Raw genomic sequence first — 24,529 nt, 5'->3', positions numbered from 1 at the left:
CTTGGGTGAGAGCAGCTGACCTGCCCCCACCCCACCTCCCGCCACTCATCTGGTCTAAGTGAGCAGCAGCAGCCAAATATGACAGTCGGATTTGGCCGCTGATTGAATAGGTAGTGGTCCATTTAGTGTCGGATCCATTCCAACACTCATTTGACTGAATGAATCTGCCAAATGAATGTTGGAATGGACCCGACACTAATTGAATATACCCCATAGAGTTTAAATTCCACCATGGTCCTAGCTGTGTGGAGTTTGTATATTCTTCCCTTAACTACTACAGTTTTCACCCACAATCCAAAAACATATTGGTGAGTTAACTAGCACTTAACAAAAATGAATCCCAGTGTGTATAATGTGTAGACCTGGTAGAAAATTTAAGCGTAAGCACAACGAGGACAGGGAACTGATGTGAGAGGCAAAATATTCTCTGTAAACTAATAATAAAAATTACAGTACTTTAGCCCATGGTTAGAACCAAAGCACTATGTGGGAGATTGGATACAAACCAGCTTCAAAATGTCATTAATGCATGTTGACCCTTTTTGCTGAGTCAACCTTTTGCCTGTCGACCAAATGATCCATACATGTATCTCTCTTCACCTTATCTCTATAGCTTTGATATAGCTCGACATATAAACACAGTTATGTTGAAATAAAGAAATATAAATAAGTGATTCGACTCACATAATTGCAATGATACCTTATAGCTATTGAAAATAAATTGAAAATATAGTAAAAAAAAAAAAAAGATAAGAACATACCTGCCCAGATGAGGCCAATAAGTTAATTACTGTAAGAAGCATCCATCCCCTACTGGTCTCCTCACTCTGGTTGATCTCTAGAAATTGGACAATGGCACGACTAGCAGCCTCTGCAATTAGAAACAAACAATAACTGTGCAAACTGCTAAGCTATCATTTTACTATGTAGATGCCAATGTATTTTCCTCACGTTTAGATCTATAATATACAGAAGGGGAGTTCAATAAGTTTCAAGAAGTGCAGTAAATAGATAAAGTAACTGCAATTTGAATTAGGTGTTCTTGCAAAATGTCAAGCCATGGAACCATATATAAAAGGAGAAATGCACATTAGTCAGCATGTTCATTTCCTTCACAACTCGTTGGCAACTGGAGACCTATGATCTTCCATGACTACAAGAGTGACCTAAGACAGCAGGAGATTATTGCACAATAATGCATTTTAGGGAGGAAGCACTGCTTGGAAACACTGTTTTTAATAGTTTGCAGAATTCGGGTGTTATATGGTGTCTGGAAGACTAGGAGCAGTGCAGGTGACCTGTGTCTGCCATCACCAAGAGCAATGTTGCTGCCATGAGGTACACAATTGAGATGGACGCCAGGGTGACTGTGGCCCAATTAGAGAAGATACTTGATACCCAATAAAAAGCTTGAGTAAGGTTTCTGCCCATCAGCTTACTTGAAAGCAGAAGGAGGCTCGTGTGCCACAAACTCTGTCTGTGAGATCATCAAGGTCGACCAATCAGCCGACCACAGTTGCAGGTACACTACCAGAGAAGGTGTGATGTGAGCCAAGCAGAAACTGGCTGCATTTGTGGTGAAGACTGTGAAATGTAACTTTGCATTGACTTTGTAAAAAAAAAATGTAATGTTCACTTTTGTAAATAATTTGAGTATCTGGAAACGTAGAGCACACCCCCACTCATATATAAATGTACACTGACATGCACATACTGAGCACCGTTTAATGAATAAGTTGATGAATTCAATAATCAGTTTATTATTGTTCAGTGTATATGGCTGATCACTGAATACAATGTAAAAAACGTATTACAAGACATTTAGATTCAAGCACACACATTGCAATCTAATTATTCGGGACTACCCTGCGCAGTAATGGCCAATGTCAGACAGAACCTCACAGCTAAAAGTCAATGTAAAAACAGCAAAATCGGGGGTCCTGCCGGGGAGTCAGTGCCAAAATTAGATGCTGGCTTCAGCCCGTGACTATTTAGCCCCCCCTCAAAAAAAACTATTAAACCATATATGAAAAAACCATCACACTGACCCCCACAGGTAACAAAAATAAAATACATCGTCCCTCACATGAAAACAATAGACCAGTGAATAACAGTTGAACTGGTGGTGTTGGCTGCAAACTGGTATGGACATTTTCTAGCTCTGGTACACTGATAACAGCTCAAGGCATACTAGTGTGCCACATCACAATGGTTGAAATACGCTAATCTAAATTTTACTGGTATTTTTAACCATTTAAGATAATAAGGACTGTCTACGGATTTTAATAAAAGAAAGAGCTGAAGCAATATGTAGAATTGTGTAGAATAGGAATGGCCAACGCACTGTAGTCAAACCAGGATGTATGTGGACCTAAGTTTCTACACGACCTTCAGTTTTCTGAATTCCTTTTTTATTTAATGGGAAACGATTCTGCGGTCAGAAAAGTGTCTATTCACATTAAAATGCCAGTTGTCTAGATTTCATAAGCTGATGTGACAAAAACATGCGCAAAGTGGAAAATTAAGATGGTCATCTGCATTGCAATGAGTTACTCCTTCCCGGTATATGGGAACACCACATAAGAAGCACTACGTTTTCTTAATAATGAACATTTCCTCTTCTGAACTGAAGGGTATCTAAATTTCATATGAAATATATGCAAGACTTACTACACAAAATATTTAGCATCAATGTGTTATTATTCTAGTAACAAACCTGTGGACTTGTTAGATGCTCTCCTTCGTATCTCCGTCACCATCAGTCGTGAAACTTGTGTAGTGAACTGCAGGAGGTCGGAGAACTTCTCGGTCATTGTGTTCGGTGGTGCATTTCCAAACACCTAACAACAAAATGAGGTTGTGAAGTAAATACACGCTAAAGAGATTATACTTTGTGTAGAGCAGACATGTCCAAACTGTGGCCCTCCAGCTGTTGTGAAACTACAAGTCCCATCATGCCTTGCCACAGTTTTGTTATCAGGGAATGCTAAAACTATGTCAAGGCATGCTGGGATGTGTAGCTTCACAACAGCTGGAGGGCCATAGTTTGGACATGCCTGGTGTAGAGGAATCAAATAATATAACTTGGTAACTTCTAACATAACAAAACAAAATCATTTCAAGAGGGATAGACATGAATTAAGTCTATAGTTACAACTGTTGGGCGATGTAGAAGGGGAGGGTTGGCTGGAGAGCATGTTTATTTTTATTTTTTTAGGTCTGATTGACATCTGGCCATATGCAGATCCTTAGTATGAGGGCAATGTGATTAATATAGTCTAATAGGGTCCTACACATGTGAGTGGTGAAGGGATACTACTGTAAACACTTACAGTATCAGTATAAAATAAAACCAACCAAAAAGATAAATTCAGAATCAAGTCATAAATACCCTATTAAAGACTGGCAGCATCATATAAAGTTTCTCTTCTTGTTCTTTCTGAGTCATGTGCCGGGCAGGGTGACAAAGCTCTGTAAAAAGCCGCCTTAGATGCATTAGACCAAGTGCATTGTCCTGCGGGCTACATTCCTCTTGCCGAGGCCGGCCCATGATTCTCTTGACCATATTCATGGTTGCACTTTTGTCACTGCAACCCTTTTACCTATAGAGAGATAAAACAATTTTCATAAATCAACCATCTAAAAATGCATTAGGTCAAATAATTAAAAGCAAGTATCAAGGTAATAAAGAAAAAAGTTCAGCCTTAAAACCGCTAACCTTACATTTATCTTCTAGAACTAATACAGGCTTTTTTGTTTATTTGCACGTTTATTTAAGTTAAATGCATTATAATGTATCAGTCACTAAAATACTTATTTACTAATAAAATATATACAATGCAAAGATCATAATCATTATCTGTGGAAAAGTAGACATAACCAATGGCAGTTTTTACCTATGGGCTGCAGGGCTTCCGCCCCCCCCAGGTAAAATCTGCTACTGTTTGAAGCCAGATGCAGTCTGTGAGACTGCACTGGCTTCACTGTGTGACCTGCCAGTCACCCAAGGCAGTCCCACTTGGGATTGTTCCCTCCCCCCGGGATTCCTCCATGAGCTGCTGAGCAACAGCCCATAAAATACAGTGTTCTGCACATGCCGGTACCGAGGACGATACTGCGGATGAGCCAGACCTGGGACCCTGAATATGCACCTGTGGACTGCTGCCAAAACAGTTAAAATATAACCTTCAGAAAATTCAGATTTATTGATAATTGTAGTTACGAATATATAGTATATACACAGGCTTTCACAGTGGTGCGGCAGAAACAACCTGACCTAAACCCCATCAAAACAGTTGAGATGGTTGTAGACTTCAGGAGCAAACCTGTCAAGGTTCCATTAGTAATTTCCTACAGTGGTCTCATGGGTAGAGACCTTCAAATTGCTTGAGACAAAAATTTCTCGCAACCTCAGCTGGGAGCCCAACATAACCTCCATTGTCAAAAAGGCCCAACAGCGGCTGTTCTTCCTGAGGCAACCGAATAAATTCTACATTCCACAGGAGCTGCTGCGGCTCTTTTGCACTGCCATTGTGGAGTCTGTTCTATGCTTATCTATTACAATCTGGTTTGGAGGGGCCAATTAATCTGACAAACAAAGCCTGCAAAGAGTGTTGAGGAAAGCAGAGAAGATTATTGGGATGGGCCTCCTCCTGTAGAGAACTATACGGTACTTGTTTCCTAGCACGGCCACAATCTTGTCCATCGTGTACCTTAAAGTTAAGGTACACGATGGACGCGATGGACCCGATTTCCTTTGAAATCAGGTCCATTTTGCCGGCAAAGGCAAAATCGGGACCATCGCGTCGGTCGAGTGCATTAACATGGCCCGCGACGCGTCTGACGCGATGGATGCGATTTTGCCATAGGCTTCAATGTTAAAATATTTTTAACATTGAAATCGGGAGCATCGCGTCGGTCTTGTGCCATTATAATGGCACAAGATGAGATGGACTTGATTAAGTCCACTTTACATAGCAAACAATGTGAAATGGGCCAATATGACCCATTTCACATTGTATATGGCCCCGTCATCGTTAAAAAGTTAAGCAACCCCATTGTGAGCGTCACCCCACGATTGACGCCAACCCGGCGTCCTCCGCGGTGCGCGTCCTCCAACCTTTTCATACCCCTACTATCCACGTCGGCGTGGAGTTGAGAATATAAAGTGTGGCGAGCGTAGCGAGCCACCGAGCCCGAAGCGTGACGAGCGTAGCGAGCCCCGCGTATACCTGTGAAGTTATACGCGTGCGCTCACCACGCTTCGGGCTCGGTGGCTCGCTGCGCTCGACACACTTTATATTCTCAACTCCACGCCGACGTGGATAGTAGGGGTATGAAAAGGTCGGAGGACACGTACCGCTGCGCTCGCCCCGCTTCGGGTTGGCGTCAATCGTGGGGTGCTGTTGAGGGGGTAAAATTTGGGGTCTGGGGACTACTTTACATTGAATTCAATAAAATAGGGCCCCAGGGGCCCTATTCACATTTGATTCAATGTAAAAATCAGGTCCATCGCGTCGTTTGCATCGATTTTTCCGACCCAATCACCCCGATACAAATCGGTGTGGCCGTGCTAGGAAACAAGTACCAACTATACTTAAGCAGGGTCAAGAAGCGAGCTGGGAAGATCATGGCAGACACCTTGGCCATGACTTGTTTGATATTCTCCCATCAGGTCCATCCATGCCAAGTCGGCAAGAACCTTCTTCCCAATAGCTAAAAAGCTTCTTCCCAATAGCTATTCAACTACTGAACAATGTACTCTAAGATACTGCTAATCTAAACATCTAACTGCTCTGTCTAACCTTGCAAATCATAGCATGTGAACCGTCATTTGTATGCGCAACTGATACAATGTATGTATGGCATATCATCTCTCTTGTACCATGCTTGAAGTTGCACTGTATCCACAAAAAATTCCTAGTATACAAGAGTATACATGGTAAATAAAGCAATTCTGATTCTATTAAGGGTTACAACATTATTTAAAGTGCTGAATAGTTTTTTACTACTGTATTTAAAAACTATGTTAAAAAAAAATGAATTTAAATAGTGAAACTATTGGTATCCTGCAATGTGTTTAAGTTGTAATGTTGCTAGGTGACAGCGAATGCACAGTATAAGTCATTGCAGTTGCCGACTCTTTGTGGCCGAGCTTGATGACATCATTGGAGAGCTTGATGACATCATTGGATAGCGCAGCCTGGCAGAAGATTGTCCCATAAGAGGAGAGGGTGCAAATGGTAGTAAGGTATTTATATGCGTAATATATGTTCTTTTATTATGCCTGATGACAACAGGCAAACACTGAAATGTTGACAAGTTTGCTGTGATTTTATAGTAGCCGCCAATGCCGCACGTGACTGGTCTGTATGTTTTCCCTAACCCACTGGTTCCTAAACTTTCTTGAATCCTGGTTCCCTAGAGAGTCAGCACTTTATTCTATGCACCCCTAGTCCAAACGTTTCCTATTGCTAAAATAAAAATATATATATTAAATTAAGTATATAGTGCTAAGTTGTCAGCATTAGATTCAGTTATGTGGTGGTGGACATACAGTAGTTGTGGTCCTAATTGTCCATATTTTCTATGATTGAGATGTGAAATCAGATATCTGGATTTAGGAAAATTAGGGAAAGGAAGGGAAGGAGATTTCACCTGGCACTGCTGTCAGCACTTTCTTATTTTTCATTTTCTGATTCAGATGTGGTTGGAAATTTGTTAGACAGTGCAAAATGCTAATGTTTGACACTTGTCACATGTGCCTCCAATTTTCGAGAGTCCGGAGACCAAGATCTCTTTCAAAACGCAAAGATTTCCTGTCCTCTTGGTCAGAGCTGCGGCGGACCCTGGGGTGCCTCAGAATGTTTGCAAGAGTGCCTTAGGTTGGGGGTCACCGAACAAAACAATTATTTATGTTCAAAGTGATAGGTAACACCAGTGCTGGTTTGTATGGACAATTATAACTACAGCTATGTTCCCCACCACATAACTGAACCAGGTTAACAGTTAAGGTTGAGGTTGACAGTTAAGCACAATTTACTGTATTTTTTTATTTATCCATAAGAAACTTTTGACTAGGGATGCCTTGAATAAATGCTGATATTCTAGGGCGCCCAGGTCAAGAAAGTTTGGGAACCACTGGCATACACTGGAGATTCTTTAATACAGGCATTTCATTCTATTTATATGTACTGCAGCACATAGGATGTCTGAAATAACAGAGGTCCACATTTTGAAGACGTATTCATTTATTAAAGAACGTACAGAGTATATACTAATCACTAATGTGTATAATTGACCCTTATAAATATATAGGCAAAAAAAAAAAGGCACAACTCCATGCATAATGGTCAATTCAGCGGCGGTCTGCAAAAACGCAGAGTCTAGACATGAATATGGTTTAAGGCAAAAGCAGAAACTTAATACTGACCTATCTGATCTCAGAGACATTGCAGGATACAACGCTGTGAGGAAACGAGGGACAGCCTAGCTGTATGCATGTATCCATTTGAGCCCTGCAGCAACAAATGCATGAAAACTCATGCAAAACAAACGGAGTTATGTATTAACAAATCCCCCTTACAATAATTTCTTTATAATTTACGTATGATTGGATTAATACTATGTGTATTGTGTTTTACATAAGTATATTTTTACAATTGGGCAGGTACTTCACACTACAACAAAAACATTATGAAGGCCAGTCATTTCTATTAGATATGCCTATATGATTAATGATCAGACATATGAGCAGCAAAATAATGACCGAGACTATATAGTAGTACTGCAGACAAAAACACAAATGGGTGCCTATAAAATTAAAATATATTGCTATTTAGGGACATCGGCCTGAAGTTTGTTATATTTACTGCCATTCTCGTTGATAAGAAATACAAAAAATATCATGTTTCTAGAGGATGATGGTGTACTAACTAAAACATTCCTCGCATCAGACTTTATTCTGCAGTCATACAAAACACAAAGCAACAAACTGGTACAATTTTCTGTCTGATATTTCTGCCCTCTCAGTAGAACACAAGCCTTAGTGACTGTGCTCACACACTTATGACAAATACAAGTGCAATTGATGAGAAAACATTTTGTTCTGACTGAAAAGTATACAAGGTGCATCCTTGAAGAGTACAAGGAAAGCTTGAATATTGTACAAAACCTTGAGCACAATGGAACAGAGATAATGCTAGAAGATTCAGCTTTAGATTGGAGCAACAGAAACTCTTTTGAATGAAACATAAATAAGAATCCATTGGATGTGGATGCATAGGTTAATGTCTATGAAAAGAGAAAATGAAAGGCAATTTTGAACTCAGCTGTATGTGTGGCTTAGGAGAAATACAACAAATATATCCAGCAATCTACTGTACTTGCTTTGTTATTACTGCTTTACAAATATCCACTGCTGAACAGATTTCTATTTAGTTTGATTGCATTACACTGACTATAATGTATATATGGATGGTAACCAGATGGCTGCACAATGTCTAGGTCGACCTACAGATGATCAACATGGTCTGAAGGTAGTCACGAACAAAAGGTGGATGTAGCTATGGTCAACACAGTTTTGGGCTCTTTATTCACTTTTTCATGTTTTACCATCTACTTGGACAATCGGGAACGTTATAGTGGCCAGAAAGCATGGTAAGCGGAGGGATGCAGTACACTAACTGGGGTCCACATGCTCAGGTGTCAAAATCTAAACAAAAAAAAAAGGTGAAAAAAACTTATGTCGACCTTTTCATGGCGACCAAGAGATTGTTGACCTAAAAACTGGCACTCTCATATACCAGACCCTATATGCATTTACTGATTGTATTGTGCCAAATGATCACCAAGGTCTAAAACTCGATGTCGTCTTTTTCCTATAAATACAAGTTTACTTTCATTTATTCTAAAATACAGTACAATAGTTTAGCAAACATTAAACATCTTATTTCGTCCTCATCACTATGACAACTAGCGAGCAGATCAGCCTCAGCAGAATGACCGCTATTTAGCATAGCTACCATCTGAAATTGGAGGTGTGTAATAACTAGCTGCTGAACTACAAGTGTAAAGACAAATTGGTTACAGGAAATCTAAAAGAAAAAAAATCCTGGAATTGTATGCATGGTTAGTAAAATCAATGCACAAATTATTTTGCTAGTGTGTTCACAGAACATGTTCAACAATGAACACACTGTGCAACATAGTCGCTGAGCAATTTTGGCATAATATCTCTCAGTAATATATTGCCCAGTGTACCATTTGCATTGGCTGAAAATTGCATGCTAATGTAATCCACTATTATATTTTGACTAGAAATAACTGGTTCATTCATTTGACAAACGCCCTCTCAGACAGTAACCACACTGGGTCGGTCATTTGCATTCACTTGGGATACCTCTAGCCTAAAATACCTTTGTGTTGTTTTGAATAGGGACCTATCCTAGCTTTTTGATAACAATGGAATGGTTTGAAAGAATTGACCTATATATGAATATGGAAGGCCTACGTTTTGGAGTGGAGAAATTAAAGACTTTACTACCACCTGGATCCCTTGTTTAGGGTTGGAATGTTCCACTGAACATAAACATTCCTTAATTTGAGTTACAGCCACCTGGATAGAACACTTTTTATCCCTCCTCCCAGCTCCTTTCCTCCACTACCTCTCCCTGTGTCAATGTGTACTTTCTTTCTTTCAGTATTGTTTGCTGTGATTTAATGTTTAATATGATTTGGTTATGTGATTTGCATGTGATCCACTGCCTTGATTAATGTGGATGTCCTTTTGTACTCATGTTTGTGGACCATGCAAGCTTATGGTTTGCTATACGCATATTTTGTTTTTCTTTATGATGTCTGCGGATTCTAAAATAAATAAGATATATTGAAAAAGATAAAACAGTTGACATGCACAAGGTTGACACAAAGAAATTTAACTTGTTGGCGTCATCGTCACCGGAGCATGTGGACCCCAATTAGTGTACCGCTTCTCTCATCATACCAGGTGACAAACCAATATCACTTTCACCTTGAAATTATATACAGTCACCTTACATAATAAGGGTGTGGATCATGGGGTCGACAAGAAGGTCACTGTCTAGGACCTGGTAATCCCAAAAGGTCGACATACACAAGATGGACAATGGAAAGAGGTTAACTCAAAAAAAGGTTGACATGAGTTTTTCATGTTTGTTCACATTTGGTTCAGCCAATCAGCTCCTACCTGCCATGCCATAGACTGTTTGAAAAATGTCAGACAGGAGCTGATTGGCTGGTTGTTTATCACTCTCCATTTTATCACTTTTGAAGCTTAGTGCATCTAGCCCTTTGTTTCTTAGTACAGAAAATGTATAAATCTCTTTTGGACTTTGTAGTAGCCAAGCTGTGAGTCCAAAACGATTTTCAAATTCCAATATCAAAACACGTACTTATGACAGCCAGACAAACTATAATTGCAATACTATGTAGAATAAAAAAGCATAGATACTGTATTGGATGAGCTTTTGTAACTCTATTCACTTGCAGATTGTTGATTTAAAGTGAAAATGCTGTTGAAAGGAGCACGGAGAAAGACACCATGGAATTAACATAGATACACAATTACAGTCATGCCGAGAGATAAGTGAATAATAGCAAAGAATTAATTATAATGTTTAAACATGACAGTTGAAGACGAAGTGGGCGTCAGTAACTGGTCTGCACTTGAAAAAAGTCTCAAGTAGTCTTCAGCAGATCCGTGCAGTGTGATGCTTATTAAATGGGATGTTATTTTATTAAGGTCTGGTGTAATTACACTTAATTTAGTGATACACTAATTGCTATTACACTCAATCTAACACTGAAAAGAAACAAACTGGGTTTCTTTTTTCAGCATTTTGTGAAGATCCAATACACATGTAGATACAGAGCAGTAAAGTATTAATAACTCAATGTAAACATTGAAAATATAACCACATAATTCTGCTTAATGAGAAGTAAAAATTCTTTCTAGTTGATGGCTAAGACTAATGGGGCACACACACACATGGCAATTGAAGCCCAATTTCTACGCAATCTGACTAGATTGCTTAGAAATGAAGCACAAAACGCTGTTTGTATGCCCCATAGTGAACGTGATGTGCGGCCATGCGTGCCGCTACCGCCAGGCTAGATTTTTCAAGCATGCTTGAAATAACTAGTCATCGCCCATGTTTTCCCTTTTGAGAACATGGGTAGTGACAGATCGCTCAGCACACATTGCTAGTGCAGTGATGTGTCGCTGAACTCAGTGTCGCTCAGCACAAAGCTCAACTCGACCCGAGGCAATGGTAGCTTAGCCAAAAAAATAAATACATATTTTGTGTGTGTGTGTATGCTAGATATATTATATTTATTTAATATGGTTGTCCGCACTCACATCCACCATAATGTTATCAGTGGGGTGGTCCAGTAGGGTAACAGGAAATCACTGTTCCAAATATATCCAGGTTTTGGCCATTCAGAACAAAATAAGGGCACTCACCAATCCAGTAGTTCATTAAAGTTTTAATAAGCTATCAATTACATCATAAATTGTTGACTTTTCAATCCATCAAGGCCATTATCAAGACACTGAAAGGATGGCATACATACATTTATAGCAAGGTATGCTCTATCTAGGGTAGAGATTAACACATTATTTTAAGTGCATTGCATAAAATGGAACTATTTATAGATTTATTTTTTATTTATTACCAGTTATGTATATAGCGCAGACATATTCTGCAGTGCTTTAAAGAGGATATTTTAAACATTCACATCAGTCCTTGTGGAGATTACAATCTATATTGCCTATCACATATACAAACACAAACATTCTAGGGTTAATTTTTGGTTGGGAGCTAATTAGCCTACCAGTATATATTTGGATTGTGGCAGGAAACCAGAGTACCCGCAATATACAAACTCCACATAGTTAGGGCCATGGTGGGTATTGAAACCATGACCTCAGTGCTGCTAGGCAATAATGCTAATCACTGTACCATGCGTGCTGCTACATTCACCTATATTCATTGTTGTACGCCATACACATATGCTTCGTTTGATGCCCATCATCATCATCATGTACTTTCAACATAGCACTTGACCCACTTCATTGCTCTCATTACCACTGTCTACAAGAAAACACTCCATTACAGAGATGTGTTTGAAATTGAATATGACTTTGCAATGTCCATAGTTGTATGTGTCGGTGTCGATTGAAAGGTCTACAGTGCGAAAACACACAAGATACACTCCATAAAAATGCATTCAACTCTGTATCCTATCCTTTGTACAGGGACATTTCACTGAATTTCTGTTTTTGGTGTTGTAATTGGCCTTCTCTCTGGCCAAAAATATGCAGAGTAGACCAGGCTTTTGGCTAAGAGGGGACATCCCAGGAATTTCCCAGGTCTCAGGTGCAGCGTGAATGGGGGTCTGAAACAAAAACCTGGGATTTGGCTGAGGTGAAAAACCTCGTTCTGGGCAACGAAATTCCTGGGTCCTAAGTTTGGAAGTGGTATTACTATCCAGTGCAGGATTACATATACATTAACAAAAAGCTGATGTTGATTTTATAGCAAAGTACTGTTTCCTCCATCTTGTGAATATTGTCTGGAAACAGGCCAATATTTAACATCACCACTAAGTAAACACTATGTTGCTTTAATCAGGATCTGACTACAGACAGTACAGACATGCACTTTACAAAGCTTCCAAATGAGAGCAATTAATATGAAGTTTGCAGTTAATTACAGCAAACTAAATAAAAAAAATAGGCCTCCTTAACGGTTAAATCAAGTGATTACAAAGTCACAAATGAAATGCATGGAAAGTAAAATAGCTAAAAGTTAAATGTCTAGTTGTTTTTCTATTCTAGCTAGATCCTAGATCGCTGCGAAAGCAACTGGAAAAGGCAAAATGGTAATGTGGTTGCAAACATAAAAGTACAAGTCCCCACGAATGAGTCACCAGAACAAAACATGGTCAGAAAGTGAAAAAAATTCTCTGGATAGATTTACATGGAAAAGGGACACACACACACACACACACACACACACACACACACACACACACACACACACACACTTAAATCTAGAACTAAGAAAGCATAATCTCCCAAAGATTACATACTATAGGGATGATTTTGAAGCGGGAACAGTTGGGTGCAGAATGTGCATCTGGAAACCCCATTTTCTGCAGCAGGGAGGGCAATGCTTACTGCACTTGGGGAAAAGTGATTGACCAGGAATGCAGTGCAAACATAGCAATGGACTGTATGCATTTCAATTGTTCATTGCAGCTCCCATTACTACAGTACATGGGTAGCGCAGCTACAACATCTGCATTCAATTCAATATGCACCAAGCTCTGAAATCAGCCTCAGTGTCAAACACAAGCCAGATACTAATTATCATTGAAGTTTATGTATTCATAGTATACAATTGTGTATTTATTTCAAATTATAAAATATCCCCACAAATAAAAGCCCTAAATTAGTTATCATTAGTAGAAATAAGAGCTTGAATAATGTATACTTAAATCTAAAAAGGCACATTCTTTTATATTTCATTATATCTTGTTGTTTGTTGTGGCTTCTCTATTATAATTGTTCCCCATTACACAATAAATGCGTGCTGATGTTGCTCAGCTACAGCATGAAAATATAGCACACAGCAATAATAAATGTCTCTTCGCAACACTCACACAAGGCACAGCCAAGTCTCTGAGATAGAATTGTTTTAAATTTCACTGAAAATTAGCAGAAAGCAGAAGCAAATTGCACAAATGAGTACAGGAGCCTAGTTATAACACATCACGCAATGAAGACAATGGGGGAAATCACCACACTGCACTCATTGTACTGCAGCCAATAGATCTTGCTGTTCTTTAACAATAGAGGGTGTATTTACTTAAGTGTAAGTTTACAGTAGTGGAGAGGTTGTTGCCCAAAGCAACCAGATTCTACAGTAGCTATTATCTTCTAGAACGGTGGTGGTTGATAAGCAGCCATCCAGCTGTTTTAGAACTACACATCCCAACACACCCTGCCTCAGTTTTGCTAATTGTCCATTTAAAAAGCTCTTGAAAATGTTCTTTTATTGAATGGTATCTTCCCTGCTTCAATCCGCCAATGTCCTTCTCTGGCTTCTTTTCAGAACAGAGGTCGTCAGGTCATGTTCGCTAATACATGCAATGTACAGTTCTTTTGCCAGAATATCGCTGAATATTTGGGCCATATCCCGCACAAACCAGTTTTTAATCGTTACCCACAAATATTAAGGATCCCCCTAAATGTATGTCCACTATCTCATCTGCTCCAGTTTCTTGAATTCAGACAGCACCCTAATATATGTAAGCTGCAAATCAGTCAGATTTACTTACTGGAGTTTGGGAGCAGCAGCTTTATGCCATCTTCAGATGAGGCTATATCTGACTTACAATCATGCATGTCCAAACTGTGGAACTCCAGCTGTTGTGAAACTACACATCCCAGCATGCCTACAAAACTGTAGCAAGGCAAAATGGGACTTGCAGTTTCACAACAGCTGGGAGGGCCATAGTTTGGACATACCTGGACTAATTAGTTATACCGATGGACTCAAAATGTATAATCCTGGGAGAGGAGATCATATCTAGAACTTAATGCCAGGGCTATTTCTAAGCGATCTGACTTAGAAATTAAGCACACATCGCCTTGTGTGTACACCCACCAGTGATGGCAATGCACGGTAGTGCATTGCATGCAGTGAAAATCTAATCAGATCGCCAGTGTTCCCACAAGAGAACACAGGTCCGCACACATTGCATGTATGTTGACCTATCTGTGCTTATGCACATCCCTCAGCACCACCGAAGGCGGAGCCTGAGCTGGGAGATGAAAGCATCTCCCAGTGCCGGCTTTTCCATTGCAGTGAACGGGACCCAGATCGTCAGGTTACCAGTTTACACTGCACAGCGATCCGAGCGCTTGCCGGGTTGATGACCCAGGTCGTCAGACTATTTACACAAGCTGCTGACCCAGCATTTTGCGTGCTTCCATGCAAAAACCCAGGTCTGCACAGCTGGTGTAAAAGGGGTATACAATAAGTAATATAATTCTTGCACAGCATCATCCAGTGAGAAAGCATACATTTAGAATGAGAATATAGTCCCATTGTAAAATATCTGCTCATCCTTCTTTACTTTCATATAACAATTAAAGACCATTAACCTTTCTGGACATTGAAGGGGAGCAATACATTTACACAGGGCCGTTTCTAGAGGCGGACAAGCCGTGCAGCAGCCCGGGGCGCCGCACGGCTTGTCCGCCTCTGTTTGACAGCCGGGGCGCCCTGCAGCTTCCCCAATGCCGCAGCAGCCTCCTCCCCGGCGTCCACACACAAGCAGAGGGAGGGGAGGGGAACGCATCGCGCGTCTGTCCCTCCCCCTCGCTTAGTGTGTCACTGGGCTGTCAGCCTATCAGCGCTCGCGGGCTGGCAGCCAATAAGGAGCCAGCCCGCGGGGTATGAATGGCTGATGGGCGACGGCTCAGGACAGACAAGTGCACACTACACAGTGAAGGGGAAGGAAAGAAGCGCGATGCGCTCCCCTCCCCTCCCCAAGGAATCAGCGCTGCAGCAGCACTCCCCAAGGAAGCAGCAGCAGAGGCGATGGCACAGGGGGAGACACAGAAACAGTGAGTTTGGCACTGTGGGGGCATAGATCTATGGCACTGTTGAGGCATATTTGGCACTGTGGGGGCATACATCTGTGGCAGTATAGATACAGGTATGGAGTGTCTACCAACAGTGCGCTCAGCAGCCAGACAGATCTATGTATGCAGGGTGTTTCCCTTAACCCTTAAAATACGGCAGTGTTTACAAAATGTTATACATATCTCAGTATCAGCGCCTGATACTGAGATATGTATAACATTTTGTATACATCTGTGGCACTGTGGGGGCATATTTGGCACTGTGGGGGCATATGTTTGGCACTATGGGGGCATAAGTGTGGCACTGTGGGGGCATATGTGGCACTGTGGGGGCATATGTGGCGCTGTGGGGGCATATGTGGCGCTGTGGGGGCATATGTGGCGCTGTGGGGGCATATGTGGCGCTGTGGGGGCATATCTGGCACTGTGGGGGCATATATCTGTGGCACTGTGGGGGCATATGTGTGGCACTGTGGGGGTATATATTTGTGGCACTGTGGGGGCATATTTGGCACTGGTGGCATATGTGTGGCACTGTGGGGGCATAGCTGTCACTGTGGGGGCATATATGTGTGGCGCTGTGGGGGCATATATGTGTGGCGCTGTGGGGGCATATATGTGTGGCGCTGTGGGGGCATATCTGGCACTATGGGGGCATATTAGTAAACGGCATCAGTTGTGCGTCAGCAGCGCGTGGGGCATAATTTGTAATGGCCATTACGGTGTGGGGTCTAATGGGCATCACGGTGTGCGACAATGTGTAATTGTCATCACGGTGTGTGTGACATAATGTGTAAATGTCATCACGGTGTGTGACATAATGTGTAATTGTCATCACGGTGTGCGGCGTAATGTGTAATTGTCATCACGGATAAATAGTGTATAATGATTTAAGTAGCCTGTCATTGTTTGGCCTTGATCTGTGAGGTGTACTAAGTCCCTGTGTGGCCTTCAGCCGGCCAATTTGAGTGCGGGAGGACAATGACAATTCCTGCGCTCAGGGCCTTTTCTAGAGGCGGACAAGCCGTGCAGCAGCCCGGGGCGCCGCACGGCTTGTCCGCCTCTGTTTGACAGCCGGGGCGCCCTGCAGCTTCCCCAATGCCGCAGCAGCCTCCTCCCCGGCGTCCACACACAAGCAGAGGGAGGGGAGGGGAACGCATCGCGCGTCTGTCCCTCCCCCTCGCTTAGTGTGTCACTGGGCTGTCAGCCTATCAGCGCTCGCGGGCTGGCAGCCAATAAGGAGCCAGCCCGCGGGGTATGAATGGCTGATGGGCGACGGCTCAGGACAGACAAGTGCACACTACACAGTGAAGGGGAAGGAAAGAAGCGCGATGCGCTCCCCTCCCCTCCCCAAGGAATCAGCGCTGCAGCAGCACTCCCCAAGGAAGCAGCAGCAGAGGCGATGGCACAGGGGGAGACACAGAAACAGTGAGTTTGGCACTGTGGGGGCATAGATCTATGGCACTGTTGAGGCATATTTGGCACTGTGGGGGCATACATCTGTGGCACTGTGGGGGCATATTTGGCACTGTGGGGGCATATGTTTGGCACTATGGGGGCATAAGTGTGGCACTGTGGGGGCATATGTGGCGCTGTGGGGGCATATGTGGCGCTGTGGGGGCATATGTGGCGCTGTGGGGGCATATGTGGCGCTGTGGGGGCATATGTGGCGCTGTGGGGGCATATCTGGCGCTGTGGGGGCATATATCTGTGGCACTGTGGGGGCATATGTGTGGCACTGTGGGGGTATATATTTGTGGCACTGTGGGGGCATATTTGGCACTGGTGGCATATGTGTGGCACTGTGGGGGCATAGCTGTCACTGTGGGGGCATATATGTGTGGCGCTGTGGGGGCATATCTGGCACTGTGGGGGCATATTAGTAAACGGCATCAGTTGTGCGTCAGCAGCGCGTGGGGCATAATTTGTAATGGCCATTACGGTGTGGGGTCTAATGGGCATCACGGTGTGCGACATAATGTGTAATTGTCATCACGGTGTGTGTGACATAATGTGTAAATGTCATCACGGTGTGTGACATAATGTGTAATTGTCATCACGGTGTGCGGCGTAATGTGTAATTGTCATCACGGATAAATAGTGTATAATGATTTAAGTAGCCTGTCATTGTTTGGCCTTGATCTGTGAGGTGTACTAAGTCCCTGTGTGGCCTTCAGCCGGCCAATTTGAGTGCGGGAGGACAATGACAATTCCTGCGGTCAGGGCCGTTTCTAGAGGCGGACAAGCCGTGCAGCAGCCCGGGGCGCCGCACGGCTTGTCCGCCTCTGTTTGACAGCCGGGGCGCCCTGCAGCTTCCCCAATGCCGCAGCAGCCTCCTCCCCGGCGTCCACACACAAGCAGAGGGAGGGGAGGGGAACGCATCGCGCGTCTGTCCCTCCCCCTCGCTTAGTGTGTCACTGGGCTGTCAGCCTATCAGCGCTCGCGGGCTGGCAGCCAATAAGGAGCCAGCCCGCGGGGTATGAATGGCTGATGGGCGACGGCTCAGGACAGACAAGTGCACACTACACAGTGAAGGGGAAGGAAAGAAGCGCGATGCGCTCCCCTCCCCTCCCCAAGGAATCAGCGCTGCAGCAGCACTCCCCAAGGAAGCAGCAGCAGAGGCGATGGCACAGGGGGAGACACAGAAACAGTGAGTTTGGCACTGTGGGGGCATAGATCTATGGCACTGTTGAGGCATATTTGGCACTGTGGGGGCATACATCTGTGGCACTGTGGGGGCATATTTGGCACTGTGGGGGCATAGGTTTGGCACTATGGGGGCATAAGTGTGGCACTGTGGGGGCATATGTGGCACTGTGGGGGCATATGTGGCGCTGTGGGGGCATATGTGGCGCTGTGGGGGCATATGTGGCGCTGTGGGGGCATATGTGGCGCTGTGGGGGCATATGTGGCGCTGTGGGGGCATATCTGGCACTGTGGGGGCATATATCTGTGGCACTGTGGGGGCATATGTGTGGCACTGTGGGGGTATATATTTGTGGCACTGTGGGGGCATATTTGGCACTGGTGGCATATGTGTGGCACTGTGGGGGCATAGCTGTCACTGTGGGGGCATATATGTGTGGCGCTGTGGGGGCATATCTGGCACTGTGGGGGCATATTAGTAAACGGCATCAGTTGTGCGTCAGCAGCGCGTGGGGCATAATTTGTAATGGCCATTACGGTGTGGGGTCTAATGGGCATCACGGTGTGCGACATAATGTGTAATTGTCATCACGGTGTGTGTGACATAATGTGTAATTGTCATCACGGTGTGCGGCGTAATGTGTAATTGTCATCACGGATAAATAGTGTATAATGATTTAAGTAGCCTGTCATTGTTTGGCCTTGATCTGTGAGGTGTACTAAGTCCCTGTGTGGCCTTCAGCCGGCCAATTTGAGTGCGGGAGGACAATGACAATTCCTGCGGTAACCAATGTCTGGTCATGCAGGATGCAAATGTGTGATGTAAGGTAATTGTTTTCCTGCTAGACCACGCCCTTATATTAAACCACACCCCCTTTTAAATGAAGCCACACCCCCTATTTCGGCGCGCGCCTCCGGCGCGCGCAATTTCCGCAGTGCCATGTAATGTATTTCATTGGGGGGGGGGGCGCATTTTTTTTCCTTCGCCCTGGGAGCTAAATTGTCTAGAAACGGCCCTGCATTTACATGACCATATTCATCCATCTACTGCATTCACAAAACATGCTTGCTGGGTGAAATGCAATCCGCTCCTGATGTGAAGCAGCAGATGACTTCCTTCCTCTGAGCTACACTGTGTGAGGCAATTCCATTCCATACGCCCAAACACATACTTGTGTCAGGTCAGAGCCCACACAGTGGCTTCCTTGTAGTCTCTCTGTGCCAGCAACATGATACAACAGCTGATCTGAAGCACCATAGCAATGCCTGGTGAATACAGAGTCTCTGCCAGACAAAGGAGGAACATGGGGAGTAAGAACAAAACACATTTTGCCCACTAGAAGTGTGAAACTGTCCATGTAGATTCTCTTCATTAATCAGTATAAAAAATGCTGATTAAGATGAAGCCCGTAATACAACGTAACTAACTACTTTTACTAAAGCTTCTAAAAATGAAAGTGAGGTTGCCCATAGCAACCAAATCAGTTCTACTGTATCTATCATTATCCAGGACGCAACAGAGAAATGATAGACTAAAATCTGCTATAAGCAACATCCCCTCCTTCTGTTTTTAGAAGCTTTATTACATTTATCCCCAAATATCGCTGGTTTTAATCAATAATACCCCTTTCACATCTCTAATGCTGGGTGGCACTCGGGATTTGGACACGGGTCCATCCCGGGAGCGACGTGGCATTTGCGGTGTTTAGCTGCTCTCAGTGACTTGGCTTATTGCTGGGTCACTGACATCATCATGGGGCTGAGCTCCTGGCAGCGGAGGAGGCAGAAATTGAATATCCTGGGAGAAATTTACTAAGATGTGTACTCTACTTCACATGTGATGTTGCCAACCAAAATCTACTTCTTATTTATTTAGCACCCTCTAGAAGATAGTAGACAGGATCTGATTGGTTGCCCATAGAAACATCACATGTGAAGTAGAATACACATCTTAGTATATTTCCCCCGGGATATTCAAATTGGCCCTTTCACAATGCACAGAGACCCCAGTTATTTGTGCGTTGTGAAAGGGGTATTATACAGAGAGCATTTTCCAAACAAATGGTAAATCATTTTGCTTTTAGGATGGTTTTCTTTAAATATACAATGTACACAGTATACAAAATAAGTGACGAGATATAAACTAACTAATAATATATTACCTTTTAATTCTTCTCATCAAAGCTAGAGGTTGCAGGAGTTTTTCTTAGGAGACGATTAAACTTCCCACTGAACGTACTCTGCATAGAACATCACTGCCGTTAGAAAGGAGCCACCTGCAAAGGACAGACAAACAGCTGAAATGGAAAGCAAATACATACTGACGTTTCTTTTTTGAATAAACAGCTAAGAGTATAATGAGAAATTTGTATATTAAGCAATCAGCAACGTCGTTTCAGCATATCAGTGCACCCCCCAGAATGAATATTAGCATGCAAATTATATGTGGTCTCAAAACAAAACATTCATTAGGCGTAGGAAGTGGTAATTGACAAAGCAAAAAGGTAAAATATTTTTTTTCTGTATCCTCGGAAAAATAAGTGTAGGTGTGTGTGAATGTGTTCACATTCTGTTCTGATTTAATATGCAACTGAAAAACATAAAAAAAAAACACATTATTGTAATTAAATAGTACAATAACAAGGTAAAAAATTTAGTTAATCCTGCATAGCTGTGTGGTAGCTGGAACTGCAATAGCCATTGCAAAATGAACATTTGTCTTGTTAACTAAACTGCATAGAGAATGCATTCAATCTATGATGTTTTACTAGTTGCTGATTATGTACATGCAGAACTAATTTTAATCCAGGCAATGATGGGCTAAAGATTTAAAACGCTGTCACACAGATGCTTATTCTATTACTCTTTCCCAACCTAAGCACACCGGATTAATTGTTTGTTGCAGATAGAGAAGTGGGTGCCAGCTGAAGACCCTATAGCAAAGGTCATGTACATGAACTCACGCTGCTCTCAAGCAGCCACAGCAGCACTCTGATCTAGAAGAACACGAATTAGGCAGGAACTCTCTGCAACATTTTGATTTTATTCAATCATCATCAGGCATAAAACATATGTTACAAACTCACCTTATATCCCCTCTCCACCGTGCACGCCATCTCACGCATCCTGCAGGCACTGATCCACATCATCAGTGCGTGTCAGCAATTGCAACCGGAGTTATGGTTACCAGCCCCAACAAGCGAGGCACGCACCATGGAAACCGGCGCCTTGTGCTGACGTCGCCGCCTAAGACGGGAAAGCTGCCCCGGACAAGAGACAGACCGGCGTGTAATTAAAAACCAAAGGAGAAGAAGGATAAAGGTGAAGTAACATCAGATATGCATATTATACAAAACGCAATGTAATAATCACAAGTAATGTTATAAACAATACAGGTATTACACAAGGACACTAAGTATTACAAAAAACATATTACAATAAAGGCCACATTACATATTACATACTAGATAGTGTGAGTAATTACTCTCTACATCTATCACAAAAACGCATGAATGACCATTTGGGATTTCATGCATTTTTGTGATAGTGTTGAGTAATTACTCTCTACCTCTATCTAGTATGTAATGTGCCCTCATGTAAATCGGGTGTGCATTCTAAGATCCCCCGCCCCCATAAGATAACATTGTGTACACCTGTACACCTGAAGGTTGGGACTCCTTCAACTTAGAGTAGCACCCCGCCCACCTGATCTGAACATTAGTTCACCAGTTTGGTCCCTGGTAGCCACAGACTGCAAACTGAGGGCACAATGAAGGTAAGACCTAAAAATTTACACTAATTGCTAGTCTTGGAGATGGATTTGGGGCGCGGTTCCCCTTGAGTTGACGTAACCGAGTTGCTTTCGGGGTGGCACACCCTAACATTTATTTAGCACTATTTATTTTCACTAATATTATACTTCCTAGCACTACACTTTTTAACCTCTAGCTCCTGCTTCTTTCTTATTAACACACATCTATAGCTTAGTTTTTCACTTGTGTGCTGCCCTGGGGTGACTGGCTTATGCTGGCCTTTTTTGGGGTTCCGCGCCCCAGATTCCTAGTATTAGGGACCCACCAGAAATGAGGTTACCGTGAAGCTGGTTGGTGGGCAAATATTTCTTGGCCAATGAATATACCAAGAACCTCTATTATTGATTGATTTTGATTAATAATATGGAGTGTACATCTGCACCACATGTCTTTCTTTGCAGAACTACAAGTCCCAGCATGATAGCACCTCATGTAAATCGGGTGTGCATTCTAAGATCCCCCGCCCCCATTGTTCTCAAAATGGGCAAAAAAATGCTGCACTGCAGGTGGGGCAGATGTAACATGTGTAGAGAGAGTTATGCCCCTTTCAGACCGCACTTTTTACCCGTTCTTTTTTACAGTTTTTAAACGGTAATTTGTGCCGTCTGAAAGGCGAAGAGTGAATTTATCGGTTCTATTGAACTGGTATTTCTAAACGGTAATAAAGTAGGGTCCTACCCATTTCAGACCCGTTTTTTTCATCCACTGTTTTCTACGGGTTAAAAAGAGTTCAGTGTTGTGAAGGAACAAAAACTGCACTGAAATACCATTTAAGGAAAAAAACTGCACTGAAATACCGTTTAAAGATATGTGGTGTTAAAGGGGTTTTAGCTGGCAGACCCGTCTTTAGAAACGTTTTAAAATACCTGGTCAAAGCCAGTTTTGCGGTCTGAAAGCAGCATTAGATTTGTGTGAGTTATTTTGTTTCTGTGCAGGGTAAATAATGGCTGCATTTTCTTTACACTGCAATTTAGATTTCAGTTTCAACACAACCCACCTAAATTTAACTCTTTGCACATGTTACATCTGCCCCACCTGCAGTGCAGCATTTTTTGCCCATATTGAGAACAAATTTGTACTGAGATCAGGTTTGAATAAGAGCCAAAAGTCAGAGATACAACAGGGGCCAAAAGGCAGTGATACAACAGTTCACAGAAAAGCCTCATTACCTTTTCACTAGTAATGTCCTACCGACCTTCCATATAACAGGACAATAGCACATATGGAGTAAAGCTGGTTATATTTTTCGTAACCTTATATGAATTTAGGATTGTTTTGTGATAGTAATGCCAATCAAGTATAAAAAAAGCATTAAAAAAAACAACCCTGCACTGTTTTTGAAATCTATAAAAAAAAAATTAAAAACATCCTATTTAGCATTTTTTGAAGCACTGCGAGTGCGGTATGTTTTGTCTTCTCAATAATAGTGTCTGGTTGTTAGATCTTGCTAATTCCATCCCAGTGAGGAGGTAATTGGATTTATGCTGCTCTCTTGTGCATATACAAAGATAGAAAATCATGAGTATATGAATAAGAAATAACTGTTGCAGTCTGTTATTGAAAAACAGTAACTGTTACACTAAGTATTACAAGTAACAGTGTAAACGGTCATGTATCATTTTACATATCACTTTTGCATCCCGTATGCTGGGAACATGAATGTTCTTGATTTTATTTTTCTAAACATTAGATGTATTTGTTTATTACAAATAATAACATATAATACACTTCAACGTATTCAACTGTTACTATATTGGCTTATCTTTGGCATAATTATATGCTGTAATGCAGCCCATTCCTGTTCACAGCATAGGGGATGCAAAACTGTTTTTCAGACCAATTCATGTTTAAACTAGTAAAAAAGGTGGAAAGAATATATACTATTGTGCACCCAGAAGCTAGATAAGATTTTATTCAGGGACCGTCCTATAATCCCAAAACATGCATACTGTATACAGATAAAAAGTGAAAAGTCCCTTCACCAGCGCTTCGGATATCCTTAAATGTAGAAAAACTTCAAAGCCCATTCAACCATCCACAATATGCTTGGTGGCATGTGGAGAAATTATAGGAGATAAAATAGAACAGCTGATATACACCAAAGGAAGTGTCCAGGAACACGATTGCCATACTTGGACTGGTTTACTAGCTAGCCTGCCCGGGGAGTCATCTGGTATTTCCATCTTACCCAAGCCTATATTGAACTGTTTTTCCCACAGTTCAATACCTTATGGTAAACGCACACTTTGCACTTTATTTGCCTATGGAAAAATCCTGTTTTGATGTTGCGAATATTGTCATTAAATTTATTACACTATGTTATATTTTCATCTCCTATAATTTCTCCACATACCACCGAGCCTATTGTGGATGG

At 42.3% G+C, this 24,529-nt stretch overlaps 1 protein-coding gene across 5 annotated transcripts in view; it reads right to left on the bottom strand.

The window, feature by feature from the left end:
• Window positions 1-24,529, bottom strand: part of WDFY3 (WD repeat and FYVE domain containing 3) — a 237,277-nt gene that overhangs the window by 162,110 nt on the left and 50,638 nt on the right. For all 5 annotated transcript variants that reach the window (XM_083176583.1, XM_083176592.1, XM_083176599.1 and 2 more), the window contains exons 2-5: window positions 20,506-20,619; window positions 3,392-3,602; window positions 2,717-2,840; window positions 762-871 (exon numbers count right to left, since the gene is read on the bottom strand). In XM_083176583.1, coding sequence (XP_083032709.1) covers window positions 762-871; window positions 2,717-2,840; window positions 3,392-3,571 — 414 coding nt within the window. In that variant the 5' untranslated portion in view covers window positions 3,572-3,602; window positions 20,506-20,619. The remainder of the gene's footprint in view (window positions 1-761; window positions 872-2,716; window positions 2,841-3,391; window positions 3,603-20,505; window positions 20,620-24,529) is intronic.

This window comes from Crinia signifera, chromosome 1 (genome assembly GCF_055691185.1).
Source record: "Crinia signifera chromosome 1, ASM5569118v1, whole genome shotgun sequence".
In the NCBI taxonomy this organism is placed as follows: domain Eukaryota; kingdom Metazoa; phylum Chordata; class Amphibia; order Anura; family Myobatrachidae; genus Crinia; species Crinia signifera.
This window is presented reverse-complemented; position numbering and strand designations above follow the sequence as displayed.